At 38.8% G+C, this 17,870-nt stretch overlaps 2 protein-coding genes across 2 annotated transcripts in view; one reads left to right on the forward strand and one right to left on the reverse strand.

The window, feature by feature from the left end:
* LOC137244139 (protein transport protein Sec24C-like) overlaps positions 1–17,870 on the forward strand; it is a 625,388-nt gene that overhangs the window by 82,088 nt on the left and 525,430 nt on the right. The window lies entirely within an intron of this gene.
* Positions 11,929–16,525, reverse strand: LOC137244130 (phosphatidylcholine translocator ABCB4-like). The gene is made up of 6 exons (XM_067772698.1): positions 15,327–16,525; positions 14,946–15,047; positions 14,732–14,871; positions 14,070–14,631; positions 12,824–12,970; positions 11,929–12,749 (listed from the first exon to the last, which is right to left on the reverse strand). Exons 1-6 carry the CDS (start codon positions 15,531–15,533, stop codon positions 12,552–12,554), a joined length of 1,356 nt encoding a protein of 451 aa, XP_067628799.1. The 5' UTR covers positions 15,534–16,525; the 3' UTR covers positions 11,929–12,551.

Consider the following 17,870-nt stretch of genomic DNA (forward strand, 5'->3'; position numbering starts at 1 on the left):
TGTAGCTAATATTCATTCTTACAAGGATCTTAAAATTTATTTTCAAAACGTATCTGGCCTAAGAACCAAGTCTGACTCACTATATACGATGAGTTCAAACTTGGATTTTGACATCTTTGTTATTATCGAGACCTGGCTAAATGACACTTTTATGGATGGTGAATTTTTCGATGAAAATTTATTCTGCGTTTTTCGAAAAGATCGCGATGCATTAAAAACTGGTCTGTCTAGAGGAGGAGGCGTTTTAATTGCGATTCGGCGAAAATATCGAGCGACTCTGGTGCCATTGCCGAATGCTGATGCTCTTTTAGATATGCTTTGCGTTTCTGTACATGGAGTTTCTAAACTTTTAATTTGTGTTTCTTATGTACCGCCTACTAGTAGCGATTTACTTTATAAAGAGCATGTTGATAATATTTTACCCTTAGCACCTAGTCATGAAAATGTTTGCGTGTTTGGCGACTTCAACCTCAGTAACCTAGAATGGTCTGCTTTTGATAATAGTCGGGGGCTTCTTCCTATGTCTTCAAATGCGTTTGCTGAAACCTATTTGATTGACGGCTTCTCAAGATGTGACCTTAGTCAGATTAACAGTTTTAATAACAGTCTTAATAGAATATTAGATCTCATATTTTTAAGTGATAATATGAATTTTTGCCTCCAGGAATGTCTAGACCCTTTGTCCACTCCTGGTCCCCATCATGTACCGCTTGTTCTTCATTTGGAATTTTATGAGTTTAATTCTTACGTAGAAGATTCCCTTTCCAAGTTTTGTTTTAAAAATTACGATGTTGATGCTGTTAATGCGGCAATTGAGTCTATTGATTGGGATTCGCTATTTGCTGAGGTTGAAGTTACCAGTTGTTTTAATATTTTTAAGAATAATTTAAATTGCATTTGTTGTGAACATATTCCGAGTGTAAGAAAAAAGGTTTACAAAATTCCTTGGTTCACAAAAGAGTTGAAAAAACTGAAGAATTTGCGAAACAAGTTTTTCAAAAAATTTAAAAAATCTAGGTCTCCTACTTCCAAGGAATTGTATTTAAAATATTTGAAAGAATTTAAATCATTGAGCAAAGTTTTGAAGCGGAATTATATAAGTAAATTTAAAGACGATATTAAAGTGAATCCGAAGGCTTTTTGGCGTTATGTGAAGTCAAAGAGATCGTGTTCTAGTATTCCCTCTGCTGTATTTTACAAAGATACACAAGCGGATTCGGCTTTAGATGCTGCAAATCTTTTTGCAGATTTTTTCAGCACGAATTTCGAGGCTGACCCTGTCTTGAGTAGGGGTGGTTTTTTTAGTGCCTTGGATGCTAGTGGTTTTTCACTAAACTTTGGGGCTCTTGAACTCTCGTTAGATGATATTGAACTTGGGATTCGTCAAATCAAGATGTCGTCTCAGACTGATGTCGATGGGTTGTCGTCTCACCTTTTTAAAAACTGCGCAGCTCTCGCCTACCCGATCTGGCTGCTTTTCAATAAATCCCTTGAGCAAGGCGTCTTCATTGATGCATGGAAAATCTCCTTTATCACGCCAGTTTTTAAATCTGGCAATAAAAACGATATATCCAATTATCGCCCTATTTCTAAAATTTCCACTGTCTCAAAACTTTTTGAATGCATAGTGAAAAATAAAATTCTTTTCTCCATTCATCGTCTCATCTCTGTTGATCAGCATGGATTCATGTCTGGGAGATCAACCACTTCTAATTTAGCAGTTTTCTCCGAATACTGCATTGAAGCCTTTAGTAACCGCGCCCAAGTTGACACAGTGTATACGGATTTTTCGAAAGCGTTTGATAAAGTTAACCATCGTATTTTGTTATCAAAGTTACAAAGTTTTGGTTTTCATTCAAATTTTTTAAATTGGATTAAATCGTATCTTTCTAATAGATCATGTGAAGTTGTAGTTGATGGGGTGTCCTCGTATTCTTTTATTGCCTCCTCTGGGGTTCCTCAGGGAAGTATATTGGGTCCGATTCTTTTTGTGATGTTCATCAATGATATTACTACTTGTTTTAAATATTCTAAATTTCTCTTGTATGCTGATGACATGAAGATTTTTAGCAAAATAACGTGTTCCTCTGACTCGACGAAACTTCAGAGTGATCTTGACAATGTTATAGCTTGGTGTCAGAAAAATATGCTTCCCTTAAATATTAAAAAATGCTCCCATGTCTCCTATTCCAAGTCCCGTACTCTTATCCCTACTTCATATTTTATTGGTGGCTCACAACTAGACATTGTTTCTAAAATCACTGATCTTGGGGTGGTCTTTGATTCCAAGTTTACTTTTCATAGCCATCTTAACTATACCATAGCTAAGTCGTACTCTATGCTGGCTTTTGTCAGACGTTTCAGTTCAGATTTCTCCGATCCGTATACTTTAAAGACACTCTTTACTTCACTGGTACGCTCGAAACTAGAATATGCTGCTTTTATTTGGCGTCCGTATTATTCTTGTCATATTGTTCGATTGGAGAGAGTTCAGAAAATCTTTATTAAGTATGCTCTGCGACCCCTTCATTTTGAACTTCCGGTTCCCGCTTATGAGTCTAGATGTTTGCTTATCGGTCTTAAGACACTAAATTGTAGGAGAACCTTCTTATCCCTAACTTTCATTTTTAATTTGATATCTGGGGTGGTGGACTGCCCCTTTTTACTTGAACGTATTTTCTTTGTTATTCCTAATATTTGTTTAAGGAATCATGCCACATTTTATGTGGGGCTGGCGAGGACTAATTATGCTGCCAATGCTCCTGTTGTCAGAGCTCTTAAAGAGTTTAATTTGCTTCCGAAATCTTCAGTTTTGGATTTCTACTTTTGTGAAAATAGGTTTAAATTGCTACTTAATGACCAGTTAAGTTAGTTGGTATTTGCCTACATTTGTAATTAGTCTGTAAGAAATGTAACAATTTCAAGATTAAATAAATAAATAGATAGATAAAGTGACAGCTGCCGTTAACTGGAGACGGTGAAACGGACTTAAAGCAATTAACCTTTGAACTTCAATATATATTTCTTGACTTATTTCTTATGGTGTATCACAGCTAGGGCATCGAATTCTGAAAATTTCTAGCAATACCGAGATTTTCAATTTCAAAAATTTCCAAATTTTGGGATCATCCAGAGACTGTTACCTTTGAATTTTGATTCTAAAATAATTACGTTGTATGTACAAATATGATTTTAAACGAACTCAAAAGAAATTGTATAAACAAATAAATTATTAGTTTAGTTTTACACAATTCTTAATAACTTGTGTTGTCGCTTTAACACATGTGTAATCTCTAAAACTTGTGTATAAAATTAAGATTAACAAGTAAGGAAGGTTAAGTTCGGGTGTAACCGAACATTACATTACATACTCAGTTGAGAGCTATGGTGACAAAATAAGGGAAAATAACCATGTAGGAAAATGAACCGAGGGAAACCGTGGAATGTGTTTGTATGACATGTATATCAAATGAAAGACATTAAAGAGAATTTTATGAGGGAGTGGGCCATAGTTCTATGTGTGGACGCCATTTAGGGATATCGCCATAAAGGTGGATCAGGGTTGACTCTAGAATTTGTTTGTACAATATGGGTATCAAACGAATGGTGTTAATGAGTATTTTAAAAGGGAGTGGGCCTTAGTTCTATAGGTGGACGCCGTTTCGAAATATCGCCATAAAGGTGGACCAGGGGTGACTCTAGAATGTGTTTGTACGATATGGGTATCAAATTAAAGGTATTAATGAGGGTTTTAAAAGGGAGTGGTGGTTGTTGTATAGGTGGTCGCCTTTTCGAGATATCGCCATAAAGGTGGACCAGGGGTCACCCTAGAATTTGTTTGTACAATATGGTTATCAAAAGAAAGGTGTTAATGAGTATTTTAAAGGGGAGTAATCCTTAGTTCCATAGGTGGACGCCGTTTCGAGATATCGCCATAAAGGTGGGCAGGGGTGACCCTAGAATTTGTTTGTACAATATGGGTATCAAAAGAAAGGTGTTAATGAGTATTTTAAAAGGGAGTAATCCTTAGTTCCATAGGTGGACGCCGTTTCGAGATATCGCCATAAAGGTGTACCAGGGGTGACCCTAGAATTTGTTTTGTACAATATGGGTATCAAAAGAAAGGTGTTAATGAGTATTTTAAAAGGGAGAAATCCTTAGTTCCATAGGTGGACGCCGTTTCGAGATATCGCCATAAAGGTGGACCAGGGTTGACCCTAGAATTTGTTTGTACAATATGGGCATCAAACGAAAGGTGTTAATGAGTATTTTAAAAGGGAGTGGGCCTTAGTTCTATAGGTGGACGCCGTTTCGAAATATCGCCATAAAGGTGGACCAGGGGTGACTCTAGAATGTGTTTGTATGATATGGGTATCAAATTAAAGGTATTAATTAGTGTTTTAAAAGGGAGTGGTGGTTGTTGTATAGGTGGTCGCATTTTCGAGATATCGCCATAAAGGTGGACCAGGGGTGACCCTAGAATTTGTTTGTACAATATGGGTACCAAAATAAAGGTGTTAATGAGTATTTGAAAAGGGAGTAATCCTTCCATAGGTGGACGCCGTTTCGAGATATCGCCATAAAGGTGGAGCAGGGGTGACCCTAGAATTTGTTTGTACAATATGGGTAACAAAAGAAAGGTGTTAATGAGTATTTTAAAAGGGAGTAATCCTTAGTTCCATAGGTGGACGCCGTTTCGAGATACCGCCATAAAGGTGGACCAGGGGTGACTCTAGAATTAGTTTGTGCAATATGGGTATCAAACGAAAGGTGTTAATGAGTATTTTAAAAGGGAGGGGGCCTTAGTTCTATAGGTGTTCGCCTTTTCGAGATATCGCCATAAAGGTGGACCAGGGGTGACTCTAGACTTTGTTTGTACGATATGGGTATCAAATAAAAGGTGTTAGTGAGTATTTTTAAAAGGGAGTGGGCCTTCGTTCAATAGGTGTTCGCCTTTTCGAGATATCGCCATGAAGGTGGACCAGGGGTGACTCTAGACTTTGTTTGTACGATATGGGTATCAAATGAAAGGTGTTAATGAGTATTTTTAAAAGGGAGTGGGCCTTCGTTCTATAGGTGTTCACCTTTTCGAGATATCGCCATAAAGGTGGACCAGGGGTGATTCTAGAATGTGTTTGTACGATATGGGTATCAAATTAAAGGTATTAATGAGAGTTTTAAAAGGGAGTGGTGGTAGTTGTATATGTGAAGGCGTTTTCCAGATATCGACCAAAATGTGGACCAGGGTGACCAGGTGATGAATATCATCTGTTGGATACCGCTAATTTATTTATATATGTAATACCTGCCACGATTTTAAGGGTTTTTTATTTCGCCCTGCAGAACTTTTTCATTGTCTTCTACTTAATATGGTAGGTGTCACAACCATTTTATAAAGTTTTTTCTAAAGTTATATTTCGCGTCAATAAACCAATCCAATTACCTCACCATGTTTCATCCCTTTTTTCGTATTTGGTATAGAATTATGGCATTTTTTTAATTTTTCGTAATTTTCGATATCTAAAAAGTGGGCGTGGTCATTGTCGGATTTCGTTCATTTTTCATACCAAGATAAAGTGAGTTCAAGTAAGTACGTGAACTAAGTTCATTAAAGATATGTCGATTTTTGCTCAAGTTATCGTGTTAACGGCCATGCGGAAGGACAGAAGAACGACTGTGTATAAAAACTGGGCGTGGCATCAACCGATTTCGCCCGTTTTCACAGAAAACAGTTAACATCATAAAATCTATGCCCCTACCAAATTTAAAAAGGGTTGGTTAATTTTTGTTCGACTTATGGCGTTAAAAGTATCCTAGACAAATTAAATGAAAAAGGGCGGAGCCACGCCCATTTTGAAATTTTCTTTTATTTTTGTATTTTGTTGCACCTTATCATTACTGGAGTTGAATGTTGACATAATTGACTTATATACTGTGAAGATATTAAATTTTTTGTTAAAATTTTACTTTAAAAAAATTTTTTTTTAAAAGTGGGCGTGGTCCTTCTCCGATTTTGCTAATTTTTATTAGGCGTACATATAGTAATAGGAGTAACGTCCCTGCCAAATTTCATCATGATATCTTCAACGACTGACAAATTACAGCTTGCAAAACTTTTAAATTACCTTATTTTAAAAGTGGGCGGTGCCACGCCCATTGTCCAAAATTTTACTAGGTTTCTATTCTGCGTCATAAGTTCAACTCATATACCAAGTTTCGTCGCTTTATCTGTCTTTGGTAATGAATTATCGCACTTTTTCGGTTTTTCGAAATTTTCGATATCGAAAAAGTGGGCGTGGTAATAGTCCGATATCGTTCATTTTAAATAGCGATCTGAGATGAGTGCTCAGGAACCTACATACCAAATTTCATCAAGATACCTCAAAATTTACTCAAGTTATCGTGTTAACGGACGGACGGACGGACGGACATGGCTCAATCAAATTTTTTTTCGATCCTGATTATTTTGATATATGGAAGTCTATATCTATCTCGATTCCTTTATATATGTACAACCAACCGTTATCCAATCAAACTTAATATACTCTGTGAGCTCTGCTCAACTGAGTATAAAAAGGGGGTAACTTCCTGTTGAAATAATTTTTTGGTGTAAAAATGCCCATTTTTTTACGTATTCATTATAAAAATAAAAAAATGGATGATATTACCCTAAAAAAAAACGTGTAATATTTTGATTTACACTCGAAAAGTACGTAGTTTTACGCAAGAAGTGTGCAAAAGTACACATGCTTTGTAATTTCACAAAGCAATGTGTAAATTTCGGGCACTTGTTATCGTTTTTTGCTTCAAGTAATTGTAAATTTTCATTTTCTGTAAAATCGTCGCGCTTCTTGCCTTGTGGTGTAAAAAAGTGAATAAGCTTTAAAATATAAATCTAAATAGGTGAATAAGCTTTACAAATATATTGGAAATGTTTGTGTGTAAAGTGTGTGCAAAGCAGTATTGCAAATTAAGGAGTTATCATTTGCATTTATATGCGCATAGGGAACTGAGTTCCAATTTGTTTGAATGTTTGTTTCCAGAATGAAATAAAAAGTTTTCAAGCTACAATGTGTATGCAGGGCCGCAGAGAGCCGAGCCGGGCCCCTGTGACAGTTCGCGTTTACATGCCCCCTAAAAAATAAACTCAATCCAGTAAAAAAAATAACATAACATACATAAATTTTTCAATTCAAATTGTCAGTTGTATTTCATATAAAATAAGATTTACTGGAGCACTTACATCACTGAAATTTTAGATTTCATTGTTTGATTTACTTACATTAACTTTTTCTAAATATGTACATTTTAAGAGCTTGAATCAGCCAAGGAGAACGTTCCGTGCTTTTTGGTCTGCAATTACCGATTCAAAACAATGTTCCAAGGCTTGTCAATCGATTTTGGCTCATTGTAGAACGTAAAAAATGTTTCACGCGAGACAATAGACTAAAAGAACGCTCCCCTTCGGCCACACTCACTGGAAGTGTGCAAAATATTCTTAGTGCTATGCAGATGTTCGGAAATAATACTTCCATCTTCAAGTCATGAAGTTTGTTCAGAAGTTGAAATGGTAGCAGCGAATCACATCCCAAATTTGCTAAGTGGATGGCTTTGAGATGAATGATTTCATCTATTAGATCCGTAGAAATATCGATACCATAAATCGTGCAGAATGCCGCTGCCTTTTCTCTGAGCTCTTCTTCCGTCAGATCCTGATACTTCCACAAAAAACTTTATTTAATCGCAATGTCATTTACGGCTTCGAAACGTCTTGTCATGTTACCAATCATGCAGTCCAAAAGAAGGTAAAAAACTTGCTGTTTGAATTGAGTTTAAGAATTACACTCAGGTGATTCGCCAGGTAATTCATCGAACTGGCGCTTTCTTATCTTCATTATTTTCTCTGCGAAGGTATTCACAACTCCTATACTCCCTGCCAGAACCTTACATTCTTGAAGTGTGATCGACCATTGATCCCTGAACTTCTTCAACTCATCAATCAGGCTACGTATATTTTCTGTTTCCACGTCCAGTGTGGCATTTCTAGCTTGCAGTACCACATTTCGATGGTTGATTACCGTCAACCCTTTGAGCCAAATGGAGGCTAAGAGGATACAGTCAAATTTCCCCATATATGCTTCAATACCTTTCAAATCCGGTACTGTTTCTGAACTCAGATTCAAAGGCTTGATTTCATCAATAGCTTTCAATATTTGGGGAATGTGAGTTGCGAAAGGTTTCACACTATCCACACGAGCAGACCATCGTGTTTGTGACATGCTGTGCAAGGAGCTTCTTTTGTTGCACTCCCAACGAGCCAATCACGCTTTACTTTTCTCCGTTTTTTTAGAGTAGTATGGAGTATGATTTGAAGGAAATGGCGACCACATAAGTCGTTGGGAAGTCGAAATAAAATGTGATTTTAAGTTAGTTTAAGCATTTTTGACAGATAGCGCTTATAAAATTGTGTCAAAAACGTTTATCTAACTTAAAATCACATTTTATTTCGACCATGACTATGCCCCATAATATTTGATCGAATGCTTATGATTTTAGTTAAGTGATTTTTAATTTTAAAACAAGTTTCTATAGCAACAAAATATGTATGTATCTATGAAATCCTAGTTAGAGTACTGTCAATACTGCTTTGCCTTGCCGGGGCCCCAAAAACCTTCCGGGCCCCAGGGCAATTGCCCTGGCTGCCCCCCCCCTCTCCGCTGCCCGGTGTATATGCAGTCCATTTTTCAAAAAATCATTCTGCTAAAGACGCCGTGGTTGAAGGTGTCACCACTGTGTACCACAAATTTAATTGTTCAATGGCTTCTTGCGACTTTTTCGCTACGCTTCACAAGGCAGTCGGTTCTATGTACCGGAGCGACTCGGGATTTTTTCCGACCAAGGACTGTCATTTCAGTGTAACCCCATTTAATTTGTTGCGTCCCTCCCACAAATTGTCATCCTCCCAGCAGCTCCTTGCAGCGGGACTGCTCCATATTCTCTTGCTCCGGGAAGATATCGAACCCAATCCGGGTCCGTCTCCTGACCACGGTCCTGAGAAATGGCTTTGCTGCATCTGCCGGAAAAGAATCTTTTTAGGACGGTCATACTCGTGTCAGTGTGTCTCGTGTAAGGGATGGTTGCATCGGACAGGTTGTTCTGGGCTAGATCCCAAAACCAGGCGTCCACGTAACTTCTATAAATCTTTTGTGGCTCCTTGCTGTTCACGCCTTAGGGCGTCCCGTACTCTACGCCTTAGCCCCCCCCCCCCCCCCCCCCCACTACCTCCCATCAGCCACGCTGCTCAGCAAGCCACAATTACCCGCTGCTGCTCGCGCCCCAAGGCGCCACTAACTCATACGGCTGCCCTCACTCATACCTACAATCTCCGTAGTAGAGTCAGGAGCAATGCCGAGCATCAGCCCCTGCCCCCGTCTTCTCCCCCCTCTTTTCCGGCAGCAATTGTGTAGGTCAGGGCAACAGACTCTTAGTCCCTACCTACCTTTGCACCGTTTGCCAGCACAGAATATATATGTTTGCGACATCCGCCCAATGCAGCTCCTGCTATGGACGGTTCCACTTTCCTAGATGTTCTGGTCTCCGCAACGGCAACCTCCCGACGGGTATTGAACATCTCGCCAAAGTTTCCGGACATTCGAAAGAGAAAACCCAAAAGACGTTCTGAAGATAATTAAAATGAGATGATTACGGATGATTCTGAGTCTGATTTTAAAAACAATACATTCTTGGTAATCGTAGATTCAGTAATCACTGGTATTACTGAACGATTTGCAGCTATGAGAAATTTGAACGAGTAAGTTGTGATCCTCTTTGTGCCAATTTGAAGACATGGATAAAACTACGGTTCGGGCGAGCGCAGCAAAATTTGTCGAAAAATACAAGTCGGATATTTCTCAAAGCTTAGAATGCGAAATAATTCACTTGAAACCTATTTACGAAGCAAATTTTGATAAAGGTCTGTCACCATCTACATATGTTCAAAATCTGTATACAATTTTCCCCAAAATTTGTGTTACTTTACGTATCTTTTGCACTATACCTGTCACTCTAGCTAGTGCAGAACGTTCCTTCAGCGTCCTTTCAAGAATCATTTTGGCAAGACAGTTAAATTTTGATATTATTATAAAAATTTTGCAGCGTAAAAGCAAGTAAAGCCACTCCGAACTTTCTGAACTTTCTATATTGAATAACTAAAATTTATAATCATCATTCAATTTATCGGAAATGTACTAAAATGTTACCAAATAACTAAGAAAGATTACATATTTAAAACAGTACGTGGCTGTTAAAAGAGAATTTTGTTTCTACGTTACAATAAAACAGTTTAAATAGTAAATATCCTGTGTTAATTTTATTTTCAGCTCTTAGTCCAAAAATCATTTAGTTGATGTTGCAAAAATTTTGTTTTGATGCAATACATCAATAATGATTCATGAATGAGGCGTCATTAATTCAAATCAATTAAATGTATTAGTTGATTTTTTATAGGGGGCCCGTAAATTATTTAGTCACGGGCCCGGATATTCTCTCTACGGCCCTGGTCGGCAGGCATCGGTGCAATAAAGAAACGAATCATTTAAACCAAGAAGAACTAATCTTATCCCCACTTTTGTGTAACTTCTACATTTCAAAGCTACCTTCGCCACCAGAAGGAGTTACTATCGTTTAATACGCCGATGACTGCGCAATAATGGCCACAGGCCCAGTCCCACAGATCGATGAGCTTTGCAACAGAATAAACAGCTACCTCCCTGATCTCTTCAGGTTTTTCGCCTCACGAAACCTGGCATTATCACCGACTAAATCCTCCGCGACCTTATTTACAACATGGACGTCCCAAATGTCGACCATTTTGAACATCCACGTCGATGGCACTACGCTACCGACTGCCCTACGCCCCAAAATCTTGGATGTGACGTTTGATCAGGATCTACATTTTGGTGAGCATGCAGCCGCAATTGTACCGAAAATCTAGAGCCGTAATAAAATCCTCAAATCCCTTGCTGGCAGTACTTGGGAAAAAGACAAAGAAACCCTCATTACCACATACAAAGCAATTGGCCAGCCGATTGCATGCTACGCGTCCTCTATATGGTCGCCAAGCCTAAAAACTACTCACTGGAAGAAGCTACAGGCCTGCCAAAATACTGCTCTCAGAACCGCCACGGGCTGCCTTCGTATGTCCCCAGAACACCATCTACATAATGAGGCGAGAATACTCCCCATCAAGGAGAGAAATGAGATGCTAACCAAACACTTCCTGTTGAATACTCAGCAGCCTGGGCATCCCAACAGACATCTGATTGATGAGCCAACACCGCCTAGGGCTTAAAGAGTCATCTCCGTAAGCATTTTGAGGAAATACGGCACCTGAGAACTCAGCCGTGTGAAGCAAAAAAACACAAGCAGGTCCTCAGTGAACTCCACAAACAGGCGTCGGATCTTTATGCCAGGAATTGCCCGGTGAATCCAGTACTCAAAAAAACAGTACCCAAAACTTGCGGAAGAGGAACGCATACTCTCCAGGGAAACGCGAGTCACTCCAGCTCAACTTCGTTCTGGATACTGTAACAGGCTAAATTCTGACCTATCCAGAATCAACCCCGACATACAAAATGTATGCCCCGCTTGCAATGTGTCCCCACATGACACCAACCATCTCTTTAAATGTAATGTGGAACCAACGCCTCTAACACCACTTTCAGAACGGTCCACCCCTGTTGACAAAGCAAGTTTCCTTGGACTCCCGTTAGAGGATATTAATGACAATTTGTGATCGGTCGCATCTATTAGGTGGGGCGAAGCATTGCTACAACAACAACAACACTATTTTTTCGCTACAAAAAATGAGGCCCTTAGTGTTTAAAATCGCGCTCTTGGGGTGTAAATATAAGCCACTGGTGCGTACAATTTTATGCATATAATATCTAAAGCATTACACATTTTTTTCGTATAATTCAACAATTACACATTTATAGTGGTTAAAGTGTTGCCTATCATTTTGGTAGTAAATTTACGATTTTCGCTTTAGAGTATCCATATAAACGTTCAGCTAATTCAAAATACTTGTTTATTTAAAAAAATATCCTTAAACTATTAAATCATCTATAGCAGGTGTCTGCATCCCATAGCACAATTCTGCGCCAACTGCCTATGCGAAAGGACAATCACTTTCAGGTTTTGGATATCCATGATCTAAAGTAACATTTAAAATGTAATATCTTAACTTGTAACCGGCAGATGAACATCTAGAGATCTATCGGATAGAATAATGTCTTTGTTTTGATATAAGATGATTGAAATTTGTTACTTCTAAAGAAGCTGTACTTTACAAGGAAAGGGGGATTTCCTGCGCTTTGAAATTAAAACTTACAAAAAGAAACCACTTAAAGATATTTTAGTTTGAAATATGAGCTCACGGAGGAACTCCGTAATCCCGGGATTTTACTCAACGTAATCCCGGGGTTTTGGGATGGCAAAATGACTCGGGTGTCTCGGGATCGGGATTCCGGGACTCGATGCCTTAACCATAACTAACAGCCAGTTTGTAACTTCCACAGGGTGTAATAGATACCACGCAATTTCAATAGTTCTTTATGTGAACCGCTTTCCGCAACATGACCATTATCAAGCACATATATGACATTAGAATCAACAATTGTCGATAGCCTATGAGCAATAGTGATCGTGGTACGTCCTTCGCTAGCCGCATCTAAAGCTTCTTGAACAGTCTAAAAGTAAATAAAAAATAATCGAAAAATGCATAATTTGTATATATAAATAAATAGAAAAACAAACTTTTTACCTTCTCACTTTCAGCATCAAGAGCGGAAGTAGCTTCATCGAGCAGTAAGATTTTCGGATTTCTAACCATTGCTCGAGCAATCGCAATGCGCTGCTTTTGGCCACCCGACAATTGTGTTCCCTTTTCACCCATGCGCGTTTCGTAACCCTGCAATTTGAGAACTCTTAAGTCCATATAATTAAGTTAAAAGATTTAATAATGACGCAAGCACGATGAAGCATCAAAACTGCGTAGAACTGGCAAGATTACCATTTTGTGTCGAATGCGTTTTAATTGTGTCGCAAAACTGACTCGAAGTCAATAAAGCAGTATGAGTCAAAACAAACCTCGAATGAACTTTATGTTCATTTATTTCGCGGCGACTATCGCCATCAAGGGACTCATTTGTCAATAGAAGAACAATACGCTCTCGTCCCAACATCAAAATCCCAAACAAAAAATTTTAGTGGAATCATCCCGTCTATCAACAAGAATTCATATTGTGACGAATATTAGTAACACTAAGTGTAACTCACATCACTAATCTGATACTAAGTAAATAAAGCCACAACAACAATAAAGCAAGCTGCCACACTTGTATGTACGTAAACAAATTAATCATCATGTACACACATACATACAAACAGCAGAGAGATACTCTCAAACGCATGTCATCATCAGCTACTACTTCACTCACATATACACACGCATATGGTTACACGCTACAAATACACGCGCGTATGGCTAGTGATCAGGTAGAGAATTCTAGAAGAAGAAACGTGTAGACATTTGGGCAGAGAGTATAAAAGCAACAGAAGCTGAGTAGTCCGTAATCAGTTTGATTTAAGCACGCTATTGGTTGCGAAGTATAAGTGTTATTGTACTTTCAAAGTAGTCTAATAGAGACCATTTTGTATAATTGAATATTGGAGTTATTTATTCAACAATTTAGCGATACGAACGTTAGTAGAAGGTGTAAAATAAGCGGAGTTTCACTAAATTCGTTACAATATGTTTAGCTGTTCTATCCGAACGATAACAATTTGATAAACGAGGGAATCAATATGCACTACGTTGGCCAGCTTCCCAAAGACTACAGCAGTCTAGCTTCCCTTGATATTATAAACTCCTCAATACCTTTCTAAGTTTCAAACTGTTAAATGTTTCGAACAAAGTCCTAATTGTATCCTGTCGTAGTGGTAGTCATTACATATATGGTCGAACTAAATGAATATATCCAAAGGTTAACTTATGGGGAGTATCTTACCAATGGTAACGTTGCAATAAAATTGTGTATATTCGCTTTTTTAGCTGATGCAATTATCTCCTGCTCAGTAACTTCTCGCTTATTATCACCATACGCGATGTTTTGTTTAATGCTTCTGTCGAATAAGGTGGGTTCCTGTGACACAATACCTAGTTGACGACGATGATTTGCTATCGATAAATTACGTAAATCGGTACAATCGATGGACACTGAACCCCCATCATCATCATAAAACCGTTGTAGTAGCTGAATACACGTCGACTTGCCACAACCGGATGAACCGACTAATGCCACTTTTAGACCTTTTCCCACACTAAGTTGTATACCTCGAAGTACTTGAATTTCCGCACGTGTAGGGTAACTAAATTGGACTTCAGTAAAATCAACCTTTCCTTCCGCATACCAAAGGTCTTTCGAAACTCCAGGCTTATCGCCAATTTTCGGAACACGGCTGAGTAACAAAAATATATTCTTTGCCGCTGTAATGCCCTTTTGGAAATTTGGGGCAAAGGCTAAAGCATTGGCTATTGAAGTGGTGCCCATTATTAAAGCTTGTGAGACCCTAAAGTAAACATACAATTATACAATTTTAATAAGAAGCAGTGTGTGAGGATGCCGGATATTGCAGAATTAGTCACTAAAGTTCAATTTCGAACACTTACTTGAAAACATTGCCGAATTCCATACCTTTGTGTACCACACACCAACAACCGTAATACATACAAGCTGCATATGCGAAGAACATAAGGGATCTCGCCATACCATAGACAAGACCACGGAAATGGGTATTCTTTTTAGCTTGCTAAAATGATAACACATAAGAGATACATTTAACAATGTTGGGCGAATAAAATCATATTAATTTGAATGACTTACAGCAATTGCAGGACTAACAGTATCCATGTATTGGTGATAGAACATCTCTTCTCTGCCTAACGAAGCGACTGTGCGTATATTCGAGACAACTTCAACAGCAAGCTATGTATGTATATATATAGGAAAGTGAAACTCTCATTATTAAATTAAAAATGCTAATTGCGGTTACCTTACAATTTTCGTTACAATTATCAGTAGCTTTAAATACTTATGACATACTTTAGTCCAAATTTTTTTCTAAAACCCTTGTTAAAAAAATGTAATACAATTATCCCATTCCTTCTTTAAAACTCAAAATTAACGTAACGAAATGATTTCGTTTCGTTTCGCCGCGCAATTTTTTAATAGGTTCTAATGGCTTAAAAATGATATCCAACCTACCTTTTTTTCTTTTTTACAAAACACGATACTTGACTTGATTTCATCAATAGCTTTCAATATTTGGTGAATGTGAGTTGCGAAAGGTTTGACACTATCCACACGAGCAGACCATCGTGTTTGTGACATGCTGTGCAAGGAGCAATTAGTTTTTTCCTTGAGAATTTCCCGTCTCTGAGGGCTTGCGCTAAAGATATAAAATTTCTGCATAATAACGAAAAATGTGATGACTTCTGCACAACATTCAGCAGCTTGCACTCCACATAAATTTAAACTATGACAAGCACAAGGTGCAAATATTGCCAGGGAGTTATCTCTCAGGTTATGACTCTGCGCTCATTTGTAATGACCGCTCATATTACTGCCATTATCATACCCTTGCCCACGGCAGTCATCCAGTGGAATATTGTGCTTTTTTAGAGTGCTGCGAATCATCTCAGCGATAGCTCTCCTGTTTTTGCGTTACAATCGACAAACTCTAAGAAGCGTTCTTGGATTTTCCATTTTCCGGAGTCCCTGTCTAATAAAACATAACGCAATATAAAAACAGACTGCTCAATATGCGCCGAATTAGGGGTTGCATCCACTATTACTGTGAAATACTTGACGGACTTTCTCTCGACTTCTATCTTTTTTTTTCCTTGACTTGCATAGATTTCTATGAACTCATTTTGTATTCCATCAGACAAATAATGTGCTTGGAGACGATCCTTTTTCGTTTGAGATTCTCTCACCTTCTCCAAATGTTCATAAAATAGGGGTCATAATTGCTGATCAGCTCCAGAATACCAAGAAAGTTTCCATTTTTTAGATTTCCGATCAATGAATTATCCCCTCTAAATGCCAATCCTTTTTCTCCAAGAAATAAAACAACATCAAGAATTCTGCGAAGTATCTCTCTCCAGCGAGCTGCTTCATTTTTAAGGGTTTCCGCAAAGAGAAAATCCATTGAACTTGCATTTCGAATTCTCATTTCATATTGGCGCCACTCTATATAGCAAGTTTTATGATTTTGACTATTTTCATGTTCAGGAATTTTGTCGTGTAACCTCTTCCAACCTTTTTCTTTAGAATATGCTGAAGACTTTGTCAAAGCTGATCGGGTATTTTCGGAAATTTTGCTGAAAAGCCGGCATGGAAAACAAAACAGCGCTTCTTTTGTTGCACTCCCAACGAGCCAATCACGCTTTACTTTTCTCCGTTTTTTTAGAGTAGTATGGAATATGATTTGAAGGAAATGGCGACCACTTAAGTCGTTGGGAAGTCGAAATAAAATGTGATTTTTAGTTTAAACATTTTTGACAGATAGCGCTTATAAAATTGTGTCAAAAACGTTTATCTAACTTAAAATCACATTTTATTTCGACTATGACTATGCCCCATAATATTTGATCGAATGCTTATGATTTTAGTTAAGTGATTTTTAATTTTAAAACAATTTTTTGTAGCAACAAAATATGTATGTATCTATGAAATCCTAGTTAGAGTACTGTCAATACTGCTTTGCCTTGCCGGGCCCCCAAAAACCTTCCGGGCCCCAGGGCAATTGCCCTGGCTGCCCCCCTCTCCGCTGCCCGGTGTGTATGCAGTCCATTTTTCAAAAACCATTCTGCTAAAAACGCCGTGGTTGAAGGTGTCACCACTGTGTACCACAAATTTAATTGTTCAATGGCTTCTTGCGACTTTTTCGCTATGCTTCACAAGGCAGTCGGTTCTATGTACCGGAGCGACTCGGTATTTTTTCCGACCAAGGACTGTCATTTCAGTGTAACCCCATTTAATTCGTTGCGTCCCTTCATCCTCCCAGCAGCTCCTTGCAGCGGGACTGCTCCATATTCTCTTGCTCCGGGAAGGTATCGAACCCAATCCGGGTCCGTCTCCTGACCACGGTCCTGAGAAATGGCTTTGCTGCATCTGCCGGAAATGAATCTTTTTAGGACGGTCATACTCTTGTCAGTGTGTCTCGTGTAAGGGATGGTTGCATCGGACAGGTTGTTCTGGGCTAGATCCCAAAACCAGACGTCCACGCAACTTCTATAAATCTTTTGTGGCTCGTTGCTGTTCACGCCTTAGGACGTCCCGTAGTCTACGCCTTAGCCCCCCACTACCTCCCATCAGCCTCGCTGCTCAGCAAGCCACAAGTACACGCTGCTGCTCGCGGCCCACGGCGCCACTAACTCATACGGCTGCCCTCACTCATACCTACAATCTCCGTAGTAGAGTCAGGAGCAATGCCGAGCATCAGCCCCTGCCCCCGTCTTCTCCCCCTCTTTTCCGGCAGCAATTGTGTAGGTCAGGGCGACAGACTCTTAGTCCCTACCTACCTTTGCACCGTTTGCCAGCACAGAATATATATGTTTGCGACATCCGCCCAATGCTGCTCCTGCTATGGATGGTTCCACTTTCCTAGATGTTCTGGTTTCCGCGACGGCAACCTCCCGACGGGTATTGAACATCTCGCCAAAGTTTCCCAACATTCGAAAGAGAAAACCCAAAAGACGTTTTGAAGATAATTAAAATGAGATGATTACGGATGATTCTGAGTCT

This window comes from Eurosta solidaginis, chromosome 3 (assembly GCF_040869045.1).
Source record: "Eurosta solidaginis isolate ZX-2024a chromosome 3, ASM4086904v1, whole genome shotgun sequence".
NCBI lineage: Eukaryota > Metazoa > Arthropoda > Insecta > Diptera > Tephritidae > Eurosta > Eurosta solidaginis.